General features: G+C 55.2%; 1 protein-coding gene across 1 annotated transcript in view; it reads left to right on the top strand.

Annotated features, from left to right (window-relative positions):
• The window catches only part of CDH22 (cadherin 22, type 2), a 70,938-nt gene that overhangs the window by 41,144 nt on the left and 11,384 nt on the right, over positions 1-18,410 (top strand). The window contains exon 7 of the mRNA XM_012640449.1: positions 7,399-7,535. Coding sequence (XP_012495903.1) covers positions 7,399-7,535 — 137 coding nt within the window. The remainder of the gene's footprint in view (positions 1-7,398; positions 7,536-18,410) is intronic.

Raw genomic sequence — 18,410 nt, 5'->3', positions numbered from 1 at the left:
GGACCTCTGCATCATACAGTTCCGGAGGATAACATTCCCATCATCATCTGTTTGAATCACTCTCTTGGGGTTGTGCAGTGCACAGCCTGTGCAACTGTACATGGCAGCCTTAGGTGAGGAGACACACACAGATGCCGTCCTACTTAACTGCCCATGGGCTCTCAGACTGGGAGGTACCCCCCAGGGGTCTGGGAAGATTTCCTGGAGGAGGCAGGAATTGAACTGAGCTGGGTATCTGGGTTTAGTGAGGTATAAATATGAGAAGCGCATTCCAGGTGGAGGAACAGTTTGTACAGATGTATGGAGCAGAGGAGTGGTAGCTGTGCCTAGAGAAGAGCAGATTGTGATGGCTGTTGTGGGTTGGGGAAGATGAGGCACAAAAGTGAAGTCTACGGGCCCTCACAGGCAGGCCGAGGAGCTCAGACCGTCCAGAAGCTCAGAACGCCTGCACTGCTTCCGCCACTCTCACTGCCGAAGCCATCCTGCCACTGCCTCTGAACCGCCCCACCTCCCTTCCACCCTGGCTGGCAGCACAGTCTTAGATACCACCCCGCCTTGGCCTCTGGCCTGACCTGAGACCTCTCCAGGGAGGGCGTTGTCACCCCTGTTTGTCAGGAAGCTGGAGCCAGAGACGGGCAGAGGCTTCCGCAGGCTCTCCCAGGGAGTTAGGAACCGGGAGTGGAAGTCCCTGGGCTCCAGGTCAGTGCCCCGTCTGCCACTCCCTCCTTTCCAACACCACTCTCTACGCCCCTCGGTCTGTTCCCGCCCCTCTCCTTGGCTTCCCTTCCCTCCTGCTTTTATCTGCACAGAAAGGGCCAACTTTGAAACTGCTTCTCACCCGCTTTCATCTCTCTCTGCTGCCCCTTCCTGGGGCTCCTCAGATGTGGAGGCAGCGAGGAGCTTGACACAGGTCCAATTTAACACCACAGACATTTACCTGGCTCCTCCTCTGTGCCAGGCCCCGAGCCAGGCTGGGGACACAAAATGACTCAGCGAAGGACAGACTGGGGTGGGGCTCCCAGACTGTAGGGTAAGAACATGGCAATGGGAGGCCAGGGCAGGACTGTGGGGGACAGAGAAGGGTCCTCACAGGCCACACGTGCTGCCCAGAGCCCGGCTTGTTCCAAGGGCTCTGTCCCGGCAGCTCCCAGGTTCCGAGGGTCGTTAACTCAGGCATCAACTCTGCGTTGAGTCTGCCCGGCGCTGTTGCATGCAGGAGAGAAACAGGTGATGAGACAAGCTCCCTGCCCGCGTGGCGCTGCCTTCTCCTGCGAGCAGAGTCAGCAAATGGTTAAACATTTGCTGCTACAAGTCAACTGGCTAAATAGGATAACTGCTATTAGAGCAATGAGAAAAATAAGAGAGTAACAGGACAAGGAGGCATTGGAGCCACCGAGGGCCACTTTTTTTTTTAAGATAGGGTCTCACTATATTGTTGCCCAGGCTGGTCTCAAACTCCTGGCCTCCACTTTAAATTGAGTGGTCAGGGATGTGACAAATGAGCTGAGATCAGAATGACAGAGAGCCTTCCATGCAAAGCTGTGGGGAACAGCATTCCAGATAGAGGGAACAGCAAGTGCAACAGTCCTGGGGCAGGAACAAGCTTGCTGTGTCCCCGGAAATGAAGAAATGAAGTGGTACCCTGGGAGACTTTGCTTAGCACAGTTTGCAAAGCACAGTGGGCACCAGGGAGATACAGAAATGCAGACAGAACAGAGACATTTTTCTGAGCCTCTGTACTGGGGAGAGTGGAAGATGCCTCGTATTGCTACATTTGCCCCTCAGGAGGCATTATATTTGTATTACAGATGAAGAAACTGAGGGTCAGAGAGGGGAAGTGACTTGCCCAAGGCCACCCAGCTCAAAAGGGAAAGAACTGGGATTTGACCCATGGCTGACTGCTTCCTCAATCCTGCTTCCGAATCCTTTGTGGTTAGTGCAGTCCCTAAGCTTGTGCCATGCCCTGCCATGCAGAGGCCGCAGGGATGACGCATGGCCCACGGGTGAACGAATCCAGTGACAGACCCAGGTCTGAGTGGGCCGAGGAGCTCCAAGGAGGGGCAGGTACCGTGTGCACCAGGGAGGCGAGTGAGCACAGGTTTCCCCAAGTGGCCCCTGAGAGAGGTTGCGGAGTGTGAGGCCTGGAGGGGACAGCATGTGCCAGGTTGGAGTGATGGTGAAGGGCAGGAGCTGGGAACAGAATCACGGAGCCCGGGGGTGAAGTTCAGGAGCAGGGTGATCGGCTAGATGAGCTCACATCAGAGTGGAGGGAGACAGGGACAGAGGGGCACTTGGAGACAAGCTGTGAAGACCTTGAATGTCAAGTGAAGAAGTGGGACTTCTTCCCACAGGCAGTGCCCAGATGGGCCGACCTCTGGGCTGGGCAGCCTTGCCGACGCATGGGCCATTTATCAGACCAGCCATGTTCCCGCCAGCCCTAGCCCCACTGCGAGTCTCCTTTGAACATCAAAGACAGGAAAGTCCACCCTGGACTGGGGGAAGCGAGCACTTCCTTTCCGCCCAGCACCCCACGGTAGAGAGCAGCGGGACGGGCACGGCTTTGGAATCAGAGGAGCCTCAGGTTCCGATCCCAGCTCAGTGGCAGAATTTTGAGCAAGTCACTGCACCCTCTTCTGAGCCTCGGTTTCCCCATCTCGAAAATGGGCATCATGCTAGTACTTGCCTCATTCATATTCAGTGTCCACGATGTACCAAGTTCTGAGCTTGGTGCTCCCAGGGTTGGAGGGAGGGTTAAGTGCTTGGCGCATAGCAGGCCCTCAGGAAATGGTCATTGCCACTTTTCTTGGTGGTCTGTAGCCCATTCGTTCTGCAGCCAGTACTAACGGCACACAGTTTTCCAGACATTGAGTGTGGATTTGAGTATGGGCCTTCAAGGGGGTGGGGGAAAGGGTGACAGATAGGACAGATGAGCAGAGAGAAATCCCTCGGGTGGGGAGGGGGCAGCCGCTTTGTATTTGAAGGGCTCCCCCCGCACTAGTAGCTTGGGCCATCCAGCCTGCTGCATGTGTGCGCTCAGGAGCCCACACAGGAACTGCAGAAAGCCTGTACGCCCATGAGCCTGCGGCCCTTCCTGCGTGTGCTACATGTACACATATTTACGTAGAGAAAGCCACATGCGCACCTGGCCAGGAAGCAGTACCTACCCCATTCTCCACCCTAACCTTGACAGCAGCAGCAGCTGTCCCTAGCGCATGGGAATGCCAGCAGGTGTGGCTGGCCAGCTCCTTAGGAAGGTGACCTTAGACTGGCGCTGTGGACATTTGATGGGAACTTAGCTCTGCCACTAACCAGTCCTTTGTGACTCAGGACAAGGTAACGGCTTTTCTGAGCCTCAGTTTCCTCATCTGGAAAATGGGAGGATTTGAGGAGCTCATGCAGGTAAAGCCCTTACACAGGTCTGGCCCAAAGTCTTGCTCAACAATTAAAAATAAAAACTCATCTATATGTCACGTGGTAGGTGCCCAACATCATTGTAAGTGCTTTATTGGTAGTCACATGTCCAAACCTCACAACCAGCCTGTGAGGTGGGTATTATGATCTCCATTTTTTTTTTTTTTTTTTTGAGACAGAGTCTCACTCTGTTGCCCGGGCTAGAGTGCCGTGGCATCAGCGTAGCTCACAGCAACCTCAAACTCCTGGGCTCAAGCAATCCCCCTGCCTCAGCCTCCCGAGTAGCTGGGACTACAGGCATGTGCCACCAGGCCCGGCTAACTTTTTCTATATATTTTTAGTTGTCCAGCTAATTTCTTTCTATTTTTAGTAGAGATGGAGTCTTGCTCTTGCTCAGGCTGGTCTCGAACTCCTGAGCTCAAACAATCCGCCCACCTCAGCCTCCCAGAGTGCTAGGATTACAGGCGTGAGCCACCGCGCCTGGCCTATGATCTCCATTTTTAAGAAGAGGAAACTGAAGGACAGAGTGAGGAGGTGACTTGCCCGAGCTCACACAGCTGGGTTTCAAACCCAGGCAAATGGGCATCAGATCTGCACGTACCACCATACCTGTCTCTCACGCGCGCGCGCGCGCGCGCGCGCACACACACACACACACACACAAACGCTCACACACACACACACAGTAACACACACTCGTATTCTCTCCCTGTACTCCCACCCACACGCCTCTGGTTCCTCTTGCTGCCTCAGGTCCTGGCTAACTGAAGGAGAAGTAGAATTGCAAAATATAAGCAGAACCTTCTGGACCCACAGCTGCCTTCTGTCCTTCTCAGACCACTGGCAATGCTCCGATGCCCATGGGGGTGCGTCTGTACCCAGGCACGCAAGCCACACACTGGGCTGGGGGGACTCCTGAGTACTCCCTGCCAGACATTTCTGAATAATAATTAGGATAACAACAGTTCCCATTCATGGAGTAATTTTCCTGCAAGTCAGCTAGACACTTTACATGCATTTTGTCTTCCCAACAATTTACAAGGCAGGATTATCATCTCTATTTTGCTGAAATTTAAGGCCCAAAGATGGAAGTGACTTGCCCGGGGCAGTGGGAACCTGGATGCAGACCCGGGGCTGAGCGGCTGTCTCTTGAGCCTTTGCTCTTCACCTGCCGCGCGCTGTCTCACGCACACACATCACGCACACACACACGGCACAAGCACGCTTTCCACCCTCAGCACGGACCAGGCACACAACTCATGCGTGCGTCTACACGTGAGGTGCACAACTGCACCCCACACACATTTGCCAGGCCACGGTCCTTGCCACGCACCGCGTCCCCCCCACCCCACCCTCCCACTCAGTCTCTGGCTCCCTGAACTGGAACAAAAACACCGGGTTCAGCTCGCTGCATGGACCCACAGCCCAAGTCTTCAGCTGGGTAATGGCGGGTCCCCACTGCCCCGCCCCACGGCCTTGGGAACAGCTGCCTCCACTTAGATTCCGGCCCCTCCCTTCCCCTCTGGGAGGGAACAAAGGACAAAAACAGGGATGAGGAGGCGGAGGAAGGAGCGAGGAGAGAGATCTGAGCGTAGAGCGGAGGAGAAGCAACGAGAAGGCAGTTGGCGTCCTCCCACAAGCTCTGCCCCATGCCCAGCCTGACGGGGCTCAGAAGACCAGGCTGTGTCACATCTGTGTTTCTCTCCTGGACTCTGTCCTCCCACCTGCAGAATGGGAGGAGGTCTCCAACGTTCCTTCCAGCCCAGCCACACTCAAGAGTCTTTTTCTACCTCCTTTGGACCCAAGCATCTGACAGGGCAGGGCAGGGGGCACGGGGGACCTGAGGCTCCATGCATTGAGGCTTTGGATGGTTCAGTAAGCTAGAAAGAAGTCTGGGTACAGAATCCCAAATTTGGGTACCAATTCCAATTCTGCAACAGGGTTGCTGTACAACCTTTGGCAGGGTCATCGCTAGGCCATACGGCACCTTTGTGTAAATAAGAAAAAGGCCCCCTCTGAGAAGATACATGTGGGCGAGGACACATGGTTTGCCAAGCAGACCACTCGGGGGAATTCGCCCCTGCTTCCCTCTTCAGCTTGGTAACTTTGAGCACCGCGCAGTCTGCACAACTATACTTGGCAGCCCTAAGCTTGGCAAGTTTCCTCTCTGAGCCTCGGTGTCTTCATCTGCAAAATAGGGGGATGACATCAGCCTCACGGGATGCCTGGCAGGGACCTCGTCTGTATCACTTGCCACATTATCCCTAGGCCCTAGCACAGAGAAGGCTCTCAGTGAGTGTTTAGGGCATAAAGGCATGAAAGGAGGGGCAGCCGGGGGAAAGCAGTCGACACACTGTTGAGTGCACGCTATTAATAGGACGAGGAATTGTCATCTGGGGTCTGAACCTCCCCACATACTTTCAGCCAGGTCAGTGGGACCCAAGCTGGTCAGGGGCGAGAAGGATGTGGGCTTAGCAGCCCAGGGACAGGATGGAACATTAAACTGGGGACTCGGGAGACTGGCTTAATGCCCACTACACCCACATGCACAGCGCTTTACAGTGTGACACATGCCTTCACCTCCACAACAGCAGTAAATATGAAAAGAATAAGGGCTGTCACATAGGCCCAGCCCCTCCTCCAACCACCCCCCACAATGTGAGGTGAGTATGAATCACCCCCCTTTTCCAGATGAGCAGAGGCCAAGGAGGTTGAGTGACTCGTCCAAGGTCACACAGGTAGAATAAGTGGCAGAGGAGTCAAAGCCAGCTCTGACCACTCTCAGACTTGCAGTCCCACTGAGTGTCATTATCCCCATTTCGTAGATGGGGAAGCTGAGGCCCGGAGAGATTTGGCAGTGCAGCCAAGGCCCCACTGAAGGGTATCTCAGGGCTTTGGGCCCCAGCAGGTGATGTTTCTGGTGTCCTCGCCTCCCTGGGCCTCAGTTTACCACTCTTGGAGACGGGAGAAGGGCCCCTTTCCTCCTGCCTGTAGGCGGGACCAGGTGGCTCGGGCAGAGCCCCTCCCTACCGGGTTGCTTTGTCCTCGCTGCACAATGAGCCCTTGCTTGGCATTCGAGGCCTTTGTCGGCCTCGCAGCCTCGCCGCGCCCCCACCCGCCTTATCAGCGCCGGGAAGCGGCAGCCGCGCTGGCGGGGCCTCTCCGGGCCGCCGCCGCCCGAGACATGTGTTGGACACGGGCCTTTAAGGCCTGGAGCCGCCACACAAAGGCCGGGGAAGAAGGCGGAACAAAGGGCTTTTTCACGCAGCAACTGAAAAGCTGCAGATTAGCTCTGTTGCCCTGCGCAGCCGGGGAGGAGCCCGCGGCCCTGCCCCCAGACCCCTCCTCCCGGGGCGCTCGCTCAGCCCGTGCCCTGGTCGGGGCCTCCTCGCCATGGCCTCCAGAGAAGCCTCCTAAGGCCTCAGCTGGCCCCTCTCTCCTGCTCAGAATCCCCCATCGGCTCCCAGGACGCATCCGAGTCCTGAATTCCATGCCTGCCTCTCCTCCCGCACGGTCTAGCCGCCGCCGCACCATCAGCCACGCCCTGGACAAGTCCCAGCCGCCTGCCTTTGCACCTTCCGTTCCCCCTGCCCAGAATGCCATTCCAGTCCCCTTCTCAAGTTCAACTCCAGAGTCACGTCTTACGGAAAGACAAGAATCTACATTAGTGGCGCTAGCTCTGTGCCAGGCACTTTGCCCTCTTCCAGCCCTCACAGCAACCACGGGGAGCAAAGCGTTAGGTCCGTTGCCAGCTGAGGGAACGAAGGCTCAGAAAGGGCGAGGGCTGCGGGTGGGCACACAGCAGTCGCCCGTGCGAATGACGTGCAAGCTCAGATGCCTCCCGCTCCTCCTCTGTGGGAAGGGGTTTCTCTGTCCTGTGTGTCCCAGGCAGGCAGTCCCCCTCCTGGGTGGGGTGGGGACATGGGCACCGGCTCCACCTGGCCCTGGGGCACCTTCAATCAGCCCCGCCCTGCCCCCCCCCCGCAGGTATGCCATTGACCGCGAATCGGATTTGGACCAGATCTTCGATATCGATGAGGACACGGGCGCCATCGTGACTGGCAAGGGGCTGGACCGCGAGACGGCCGGCTGGCACAACATCACAGTGCTGGCCATGGAGGCGGGTGAGCTGGGCGCCCCCAATCCCTGCTGGCTCGGGGAAATGGGGGGAAGAGGAGCAAAGGCTGCGCTGTCAGTCAAAGCCCATGGGGGAGGGGCCAAAGGTTGGGGGCGGCGCAAAGAGTAAGAAACCGAGGAAGATCCGACAGGGGTGAAGGTGGGGGCAAAAGCTGACGGGCGAGAACAAAAGTCCAGGAGGGGTCCCAGGTCAAGGGCATAGGGCTGGTCTTGAGGCCGACTCTCTTCTTTCATCATTTATTGAGCACCTACTATCTGCCAAGCCCTGTTCTAGGGGAGAACTAGAGTATCAACAAGCTGAGAGACGGGGCGTACGTGATCTGTCAGAACTAAAAAGCAACAGGGAGAGGAGTAAGCAGGGAAGGGGGATTGGAAGGGAGGGGCCATTGTTTCTCTTAGGAAAAGCCTGCTCTGGGAGGAAGACATTCCAACAAAGACTTCAGTAAAGTGGGGGAGTCACACTGACATCTGGGGGAAGAGCATTCCAGGCAGAGGGAACAACCACTGCGAAGGCCCTGAGGTGGTAGTTTGTGAGCATGGAGGCCAGTGTGGTTGGTGACACACAGAGTGGTCCCGTGGTAGGGTCTTTGGACTTGACTCCAAATGACACTGGGGTCGCTGGAGGAATTTGAGCGGAGGAGGGGTTGGAGCCTGACAGGGTGCCTCTGGCTGCCACATTGAGAATAGACTGGGGGCTGGGGGGAAGCAGAGCTTAGCTAGAAGCTAAAGGCAATAATGCCAGGGAGATTGGACAGTGGCCTGGCCCAGGGCAGTGGCAACAGAGGTGAGAAGTGGTGGGCTTTGGGACACAGGCTGAAGATAGAGTTAATAGCCAATAGCCACCTGCCACTGGGCTGACATGCTGATGAAAGATGGAGAGGGGTCAAGGACGACTCCAAGGAGCTTAGCCTGAGTTTCTGGAAGAATCCGTGTGTGTGTGTGTGTGTGTGTGTGTGTGTGTGTGTGTGTGTGTCACAGGCAGTTTGGTGTAGCTGGGGTGGAGGTGAGGAGCTGAGACCCACGGAGCACGGGGAGAGGCGAGAGGGGAGTGCCCTCCAGTCCTCCTCCATAGCCCGGAGCAACACTGCCACCACCACTGCCACCACCAGCTCTCCCAGCTCCCCCACCTGTCAGCTCTCAAGGGCTGGGGGGTCAACGGAGCCCCCAGTAAGCAATCATGACAACACGATGACTGTTGAGTCTCTGAGCTGGGGAGGACAGGCAACATTTAAACTCGCCTCTGCCCCACGGTAGCCCCAGGCCACCCCTGCCAGCCCTCCTCCTCCTCCCCCTGCTGGCTGCCCTCACTTCCCAGGCCCCACTGGTCCATTCTGGGCTGAGGAAGTCCCTAGGCTGAAGTTCCCTTAGTCTCTTTCAACTACGGTTTAAAAGAAAATACAAAGCTGGCTCAAACCTCCGTGCCTGCTGTTCCCGAGCCTTTGAATCCACTCCTCCACCGCATGAAAGGAAGATAACAAAGGTGGCTGGAGAGGAAGTGGTGGCTGGACTAGGGGGGAAGAGAGCTCCCCCTCCGGCCGCCTCAGACCTGCTCTCTGGGTAGCAACTGAGGCTCCTGGCTGCAGATGAAGCCAGAGAGGACTGGCCTGGCTGCTGGGCGGAGATGTGGCCTCTCCCTACCCACAAATACATCCCCTCCCCAGCAGCCGGTCACTGCCTAACGTCCACCGCTCGCAACTCCCCTCTCAGGTTAAGCATTGTGCTTCTTTCTGCCCAGTGGGTCTCTTTCAGAAAGCAGCTAGAACAGCACACGAAGTCTGTAATGCCGCCATTTCACAGGAGAAAGAATGGGGCGGACACCTCTCCCCAAACATCTTACAATTTTTACCTAATACGTATTCTGCGCTAGATGCTTTCTAGAACATACTTTATTGAATCCTGACCGATAGCATGATCAGCACCCATTTTACTGATGGAGGCTCAGAGAGTTAGGACATTTGCCCAAGGACATGCAGTGGCAGAGCTGGGATTTGTGCCAGCTTGATCCCCACCATGGCATTGCTGCACGGCCTCCCTTTTCCTGACACTCTGCTCTCTGAGCTCTGCTCTGATTCCCCCCACCAACCCCCCGAGCGGACATGGGGAAGGAGACAAATCTCTGCAAGGAGCAGGCTGGCCACTGGGCTGGAGACCCCATCTCTGAGCTGCAACCCCCAACCCCTGCCCACTCTTCACCCACTCTTCAGGATATTCATCAACGGGAAGACGGTTCCACTTCACAGTGCTCGCGGGAGGATTAAACAGGATAACGCACGGGAAGCACTTAGCCTAGGGGATGGTACTTAATAAGTGCTCAATTAATGCTATCTGTTGGTCTTGACCCTGTGCCAGGCCCTGTGCAGTGGTGAGCTCATGGAATCTTCACCCCTCAGTGGTGTCGATTCTACTGTTATCTTCAATGTGTGGCTGAGGAAACTGAAAGTCAGGCAGGCGAAGTCGTTTGTCCAAATTCCCAACCCCAGCCTGCCTGACTCCAGAGCCCAGCCCTCCCTGCTGCCCCTCCAGTCACAGTTACTTGGTGTTGGCATCCAATCAGGAGCAGTCACAGATAACCCACCCACCCTACCTTCTCACCATCTCCATGAGATGAGGACAAAATTATTGTCCCATTTTACAGATGAGAAAACAGGCTCAGGGAGGCACAGTGATAGCCCCAAGATCACAGAGCACATCCACGCAGGGCCAGGCTTGACCCCAGGTCCCCCAGGAGCCAGCCCGAGCCCCAAGTGCAGTGCCAACAGGTCTGCCCGCCTGGCACCATGCCCTCCCTCTGAAGCATACATTTGGCTTCCTCAGAAACACAGGGGATGCTTAGGGGATCACAGTGGCCCCACCTGCTCCCGGGCATAAAAAACATGAGGTGACAAGAATCAGAGGGGAAATATTTATACACAGTGGCGCGGCTTTGTGAGCGCCTCGGAGAATGTTGCACTCAGCCGGGAGCCGCCGCCTGTCATGCTGGATTACCTCAAAGACTCCCAAGCCACTTAGTATGCCGGCTCCCCTCTCCCCGAACTTCTGACTCATCCATTCTGCCCAGGCAGACGCTCCTTCCACTGACATTATCTTTAACGTTTTGTAATCATGAAATATTAATGACCGATATTGAATTTAAAATACAATTTGTGTCTGGATACTTTGGTGGAAAGGGCAGTTGTAAAGGGACAGTCTTCGAAGAGTTGGGGTGGAGGGGACTTGGAAAGCCAGTGCCGGGGGTAGGGGGATGCCAGGGGGGTCCATGCAGCCACCTCCTCCAAGGTCGTCAAGCCCTAAGCTGATCTGGAGGGGTAATATCTAGCTGTGCCGGACAACAAAGGGTTAACCAGCTCTGCCAGAAGCTTCCCCATCTGGGTCACCCCGGGCCAAGTCACGTCTCACAGCACCCTGCATTTCCCTTCATACGGCAGAGCACGCGTCATGATTTATATGTGCATCCGTGTGAGTGTTCGGTGAATATTCCTCTTCCCCAGAACTACACCTTCCACGAGGGCAGGGTCTGGTCTGTGTCTGCTGCGCTCACCCAGGCCAGGCACACGGGTGGCGCGGGGCGATCTTTACTGAGTGGAAGGACAGAGGGGCTTGCTGCCCAGTGAGGAACGCGGGGTTGCGTGATGGAGATGCTCCTAGTTGCACGGCTCCCAGTTGTGTGGGCTTAGATGGGTCACCCCCGCTCTTGTTGCCTTGGTTTTCTCATCTGCAAAATGGTGACAACCGTGCCTACTTTATTGGGTGGTGTAAGGATAATAGCTATTAACCATAGCAGCTTCTATTTATTTAAAGCTTACCATAGGCCAGACATCATGCTAAATGCTTTATATAAAATATCAACCCCCCGGGGATTAGAAATAACATACATCAAGGGCCTAGCACGGTGCCTGACACACAGTAGGTGCTATTCATAGATAGAGGAAGAAGCTGAGAGGACAGGGAATATCAGAGACCATGGACCCTGTTTTGTAGCTGGGGAGACTGAGGCCAAGAAAGGGAACAACTTGTCCCAGTGCCTCCATGTGGCTTTCCGACCTCAGAAGGACGCTGGGGGAAGGAGGGGGGATGGGGAGTGAGGGGTCGCAGCGGGCTTTGGGCAGCAGAGCTCCAGTGTTTTCTGAGGGCCCCTTGTCACCCACCCCAGGCTGGGCTGGGTGCTGGGATTTGCTGATAAACAAGGCCTGGCCGCTGACCTGGGGGCTCACAGGTGGGCAGGGGAGAGACGTGTTAACAACAGTCAGTGACAAGACAGAGTGGAAGTAAGGGGTTGGTGGGGAGTCCCGAGGAGCAGAGAGAGACTTGCCCACACGGTGAGGGGCAGAAAACCCTTCCCAGAGGAGGGGACATCTGCTTGGGTCTCAAAGGCCGAGGAAGGCTTTCCAGGCAGGAAGGGGATTCAGGTGCCCCCTATGTGCGAAGGCCTGGACGCTGGGTGGTCCACTGCCCATTCTGAGGACAGAGAGACGGGATGTGGCCGGAGGCTGGGGCTGGGGCTGGAGGATGGCTGGAGCAGGTGAGGCGAGGTGAGGAGAGGTGAGAGTGAAGACCCTCCCTGGGCCTGTGCAAAAAGGGCCTTAGATGTCCTGTGAGGAGTTAGACATGTCCAGGAGGCGACAGGGAGCCAGCGCAGGTCTTTGAGCAGAAGAGTGGCCTGATCAGTCGTTTGGTCTCCATTGTTCCCTCGGGTTCCAGGGAGGGTGGGTTGGAAGGAGTGAACCTGGAGTGGGGGGAACAGATGGGCAGGGCCAGGACAGGTGGCAGCGCGCGCCAGGGTGGCCGAGCGTCTGGGGAAGAAGCATGTCACAGCTCTGCGTGGAAGGGGCTGCTTCGAAAGGCAGTGAACTCCCTGTCACCAGAGGTGTGTAAATCAGGCCTGGGCTCCTCTTGGACAGGATCCTGAGATCCTTCCCAGCCACCTTAAGTACCTAACAGATGCCGACAGGAATAAAGATTTTTTGACATCCACGGAGTCTCAGCAGGACTGCCCAGAACATTCGGAACCAGCTCAGCCCCCAGGGAAGGAAATGTTCTCCCATCTCCACTCTGCTCCTTGAGTTACAAAAATATTACGATTTCAGGGTCCCTACTTCACCCAGAAGTCCTCCACTACTCCTTGGAGTAATAAACTTCCCCCCAACGAGGTCGAAGCTTCCAGTCTCTGTGTGGAAGCCAAGCATAATCAAAGTCCCCGAGAGAGACAGAGAAGGGCGCCTGAGCCTCCTGCTCCCGCTGGAGGGACATGGGGACAGGGCAGGGAGTATAAGGAGTCCACACCTGGCTGCCCTGACACCCCCTTCCCTGCTCACCCAGCACTCCTCGCTGTCCCGCCTGCTGGTCTCAGCGGGCTTGTAATTGGGATGATAAATCTTCCTGCCCAGCTGGCCAGCTCTAATCAGAGCCTGGTGTTGGGATGCAATTTAATTCCCGTGGGGAGGGGGGAGGGGCTGGGGGGGACGGTGGAGAAGAGGGTGCGAGCTCTCCTCCCTCCCCCTCAGTGCAGGCCAGCGGGAGGAGGTTCCTTCAAGCAGGTCTCTCTCCCTCCCCCCTTCCCGCTCCCACTCTCAAAACCTCACTGCTCTCTTTCTGTCTGGGCTTCGGTCTTTCTCTGTGACAGCCAAGGAGAACCACGGAATCCAACTCCATTTGTTTTACTGATGAGAAAACCTTAGTCCATAGCGAGACTCAGTCTCTAAAAAAATCAAAAATTAGCCTGGCATAGTGGTGAGCTCCTGTAGTCTCAGCTACTCGGGAGGCTGAAGCAGGAGGATTGCTCGAGCCCAGGAGTTCGAGGCTGCGGTGAGCTACGATCATGCCACCGCACTCCAGCCTGGGTGACAGAGAGAGATCCGGTCTCTAAAAAAAAAAAAAAGTTGGTCCAGAGAGAGTCAGGAAGAGGGTCGCAGCACCAGACTGCTTTTAGATGGACAGATCCTGGAGGGGATGCAGCCCCCGCAGAATCCGTCCATTTGAGAAGGTCTGAGTCTCTCCCTGTCACCTCCCCAGGGATGCCACGGACAGTGAAATCCATTTGTTCGACAAATCTTTATTATGCACCTGCTATACGGCCATGCACATAGGTGCTGGGGATACAGCGCATAGAAAACAGACGAAAATTCTGCGTACCTTCTAGGGGAGGAGGCAGAGGATGAGCACATAAGTGAAAACACTGAGAGTGTTGGATAAATGCTGTGAAGAGAAACAGGACAGGGAAGTGGTGTCTGGTGGCAAAGGGCAAATTTAAATCAGGTCGTTAAGGGTGGTGTCTCTGATAAGAAGCCTTCCGGGCAAGGACCCGAAGGAGCAAACGGAGCAGAGTGAAAGAGGGAGGCTGAGCGAGGGACGAGGCGGGGGCGTAATGCAAGACATCACATGGGGCCTCATGGGCACAGAGGACTTGGGCCATCCTCCGATGGCCCAGGACTGAGGGCAGTCAGGGAAAGCTTCCTGGAGGAGGGAGGGACATGTATGCGGGGCCTTGAAGGCAAGCAGGGTTCTGATAACAAAAGAAGTTAAGCAAGGCAGCACCAGCTGGTGGTTAAAAACACCCCCTTTGGAACCAGACCCAGGTTCGAGTCCTCGATCCGTCCATTGTTCCCTGTGAGACCTTAGGCAAGTTGCTTCACCTCTCTGAGCCTGTTCCTCATCCGTAAAATAGCAGCATTACTAGAACCTACCTCCCACAGGGGTTGACAGGATGAAATGAGACAGCCCAGACCCCGGTCCATGGCAGGTGCTCAATATGTGCTCATTGCCATCCTTCTGGCAAGGCCAGGCCCCATCACCTCTTCCCTTCCCACTGGCCCCCAGCCCCACCCCCACTCCCGCTCAGTTCGGCCCAGATGCCAGACTGGTAACTCTGCTGGGGGCTGGGTTCCTCCTTGGAAGAGATCTAGAGTCTCATTAACTACAGCCGACTCAGTGACCCCAGGGCATTTGCACATGCTGACCCCCCTCCCTGAGACAATCTTTCCCTCTCCATCCCCTTCACCCGATTACTACCTAGTCGGGTCTCAGCAGAAATGTCACTTACTCCAGGGACAACATCCCTGCGCCCCACCAGGCAGGACGCCCTGCTCCGTGCTCACATAGCTCCAGAGCTGCTTTCTCTCAGCTCTTATCAATCGAGAGTAATGTCTGTCCCTGCTGCTAGACTGAGAAACTGTGCTGGTCTTGTTCACTGCTGTGTCCTTGGTACAAAGGAGGTGCTCATTCCATAATTGTCAGCAAAATCCACAAGCCTCGGTTCCAAATCACCCAGCCCAATGCCGTCCTTTACACATAAGGAACTCGGAGGCCCAGGACAGGTAAGAGAACTGCCATGCTGCACGACAGTCCTCCTGCTTCCAGAAGCCCCCACTGAGCTGCCTAGCCGTCTCAGCCTCGGACCCCCAGGGCTTCACCTGCCACCTCCCCGGAATAATGGCGAGCCAGCTCACGGAGGAAGCACCCGGCCAAAGCACGTTTAATTTTAATTTAGGAATCGGTTAAGGCCGCAGGCCTGCTCAGCTCCGGGCTGTCAATCAGCCTTCCTCAAGGCTGCATCAATTAGTTTAAAAATATTGAATGTAATTTTGCCTGACACAACATATTGCAGCTACTGCAAAATATAATTTATTTTAGAAGAAGAAATAATTAAACTAATTTGCATGTCAGTCAGCCGAACTGAGATGCCTAGAGGGGAGGGCCATGGGGGACCCAGCCCCTGGAGGGGCACCTGCCTCCGGCCACTGGGTGTGGGTAGCTTGGGCCTGGGTCCAGACAGCAGCTGCCAGTGGTGGGCAAATACCCAGGCAGCAGGGGTGCCCACTGACATTGGATCCGGACCAAGTGTTAGACTTAGAGTCAGGAGACTAAGGCCTCAACCCCAGCCCTGCCACTGACTTACTATGGCTCTAGGAAAAGTCCTGCCCCTCTCTGGGCCTCAGTTTCCTCATCTACAAAATGGGTCTAACAATACGTCCTTCACAGGCTGATTTGAGAACTAAATGAGGTCATAGATAAGAAAGGGTGCTATGAATTGGAAAGTCCTGTGCAGAGGTCAAAATTAATCAACTGATGGATTCCTTGTTTGATACCAGAAATAATTTAAGGTGGTCAAAATATGATGATGATCAATTGTTATAAATGATACTAATTGTGATCAGGAGGGGTTTGGAGAAAGCTGATCAGAGGCAAGATATCGGGTTGGACTCCCCCACCTGAGAGCAGTGGTTTGCAAACCTTGCTACAGGTTCACTTCCCCTGAAGACCTGTTAAAAAAAATATATCAATGATGAAGACTTGAGCACTGGTGCTTTTTAAAGGCTTCCCAGGTGATTCTAATGTACAGCCAGGCTGGAGAACCACTGGCCCAATGTCAGTGTCAATGGCCCTGGATGCTGACCTGGGCCTGGCCCATAACTCTGGGATTCCAGGCCAGCCCCAAATTCAGGGGTTCCCAGGATAAGCTCTGCAGGTGGCACCTTTGGCAATTTAGAGGCACACCTCTTCGGTGCTCACTCAGCTGCCCCAGCTCTTAGATCTGAGACCCTCACTCATGCCAAAAGGGTCAGGGCTTTCCCAGTAGATGACTTGTGATATTTTAAAAGAGGAGGTAGCAGAAGCCCAGTACTCCAGGGGGGTGACTGCCCACTCAGCTGTCCGGCCTGCTGAGGTCTTCCTTCTATGTGGCCTGTAGGGTCCCATATCTCCCGCTAGCCCCTGCACCCACCGCCCTCTGCTGCAGGAGAGGGCGCCCAGCAAGGGCCCTCGGGCCCTGCCCCCACCCCCAGCTTCCCTCTGCCTCTGCTGGGAGAGAGGCGCCTCTTCCTGGCTGTGGGCCTCGCCCTCCCCTCCGCCCGAAAGCACCCACCATCTGTCTGTTGAAGTTTTTCGGCAACGCACTCTTAAAAATAACGGTTCGCCCGGCGTCCCCAGTCACGACTCCCATCTCTCGCCCCCAGAAAAGCCCCCTCTAATCGCTGGGGCGGCAGATCTGGGTGAGCTGAGAAGATAAAGCGCCCCCAGCTAAGCGGAACTCCAGAGAGGGGCTACGGTCTGAGTTAATTAAGGACTCGCCGCCCTCGTTTCCCTGACCCCCTTGGAGGTGGGTCTCCTACCGCCTTCACCTGCCTTCCTGTCTCCATTTCTCTCTTTACCAACACACAGGCAGCCGCAGTCGGCCTCCGGCGGGCCCTGAGTTCAGGGAGGGAGGCAGCCGACCAGTCTCAGTCCCCCCAAAACTCACGGGGTGCCTGGCTGTCTGGAAGCTTCCTGGCTGCCCCCCAAATAGCTCCCTGCCAGCCCAGCCAGAAAGCTTTGTCCATCCAAGTCACCGCTTGGAAGCGGGGTGTGATTTCCTCTCCCAGGGGATGTTCCTGAGGTCACCAGCAAGTCCTGGAACCTCTTGGTAACGAATGCATGGCTGAGATAGCTGAGGCTGGCCCAGAGGTCCCGGGCAGGGGCGAGGCTAGAAAGGGCCAATGTTCAGGGTGCTGCTCAGAGAGGACAGGCTGGGATGAGCTGTTCCATATCCTAAGAAGTCATTTAATGTCATTGCCAAAAGGACCCTTTGAGGACGTCTGTTTATTTGCAGGTACTTATATAGCACTTGCTATGCATTGTGTAGACAGTTTTAAGTGCTTAACAGATATTAACTCAATCCATCTCTTAACCAACCTATTATAATTAGACCCATTTTGCAGGTGAGAAACAGAGGCCCGGAGACATCAAATGATACAGCTTAGATCACACAGATATAAAGTGGCAGAGTTGGGATCAGAACTCTGATCCTGGAAAACGCTCTGCTCGTTTTCTGCATGTGGAAATTGATACTAGAAGGTCAGGGTCTTAGCCAAGATCAAACACTGGTCAAGGACACAGCCATACCTGGAATTCAAGCCTCCTGCAGATGATCCTTCTGGGCTCCTTTCATTTGTTCAACAAATATATTAGAACCTACTCTGTACCATATCCCACAACACTGGGGACCCAGAGATAAATAAGACAGTGACCTTGACCTCAAAGCCATCCCAGTTGGAGGGATGGGGATATCATGGTTTTGCTGACCAAGACCCGCCTCCTTGGCCTTGTCTGGCCCTATCAGAATCAGCAGAGGTTTTGGACTTCAGTTACAAGGTGACCAATTCTTTAAACTTTCCCATGTTTTAGTTTCTCCCTTGCAATAAGGGGATGTAAATTCTACCAAACCACAGGGTTTCTGCAAGGATACCTGAAATAATGGATATGGGTGCTCCAGGTGCAATCTCTGCACTCTCTGGTGAGGGCATGAGGATGGCAACGGTGATGATAGTGTTGTTTGTGGGGGGAAGGGAGGGCAGGGATGTGATGGTGATATTGGTGATTACGGTGGGGGTAATGGTAGTAATAGTGGGACTGGCAATGGTAGTGGTGGTGGTGATCACAGTGGAGATGGTGATGCTATCGGTGATGGTGGTGGGGTTGGTGATGGTGGTGAGGGTGGTGATAGTGATGGTCTCAGTATTTGTGATGGTGGTAGAAATGGTGAGGGTGGTACTAGTGGACACGCTGGTGGTGCTGGTGCTAATTCTGATGGTGATGGTATAATGGTGGTGATGGGGGTAGCAATGGTGATGGTAACAGTGTGGGGATGGTGATAGTGGTGAGGATGGTGACGGTGATACTGGTAGCTATGTTGGTAACACGAGGCAGTGATGATCATGCCAATGGTAGTGGTTATGGCTTAATGGCAATAGTGGCGGTAATGGTAATAGTGACGGTGATGGTGCGGTGGTGATGACGCTAATGGTGGGGCTGGTGTTGGGCTGGTGGTGAGGCTTGTATTGGGGATGGTGATGGTGGTGGGGCTGCTGATGGGGATGGTGATGGTGGTGGGG

Source organism: Propithecus coquereli, unplaced genomic scaffold (genome assembly GCF_000956105.1).
Source record: "Propithecus coquereli isolate 6110/MARCELLA unplaced genomic scaffold, Pcoq_1.0 Scaffold153, whole genome shotgun sequence".
Taxonomy (NCBI): Eukaryota; Metazoa; Chordata; class Mammalia; order Primates; family Indriidae; genus Propithecus; species Propithecus coquereli.
Note: the sequence above shows the minus strand (reverse complement) of the source record. Positions and strands in the feature narration are given on the sequence as shown.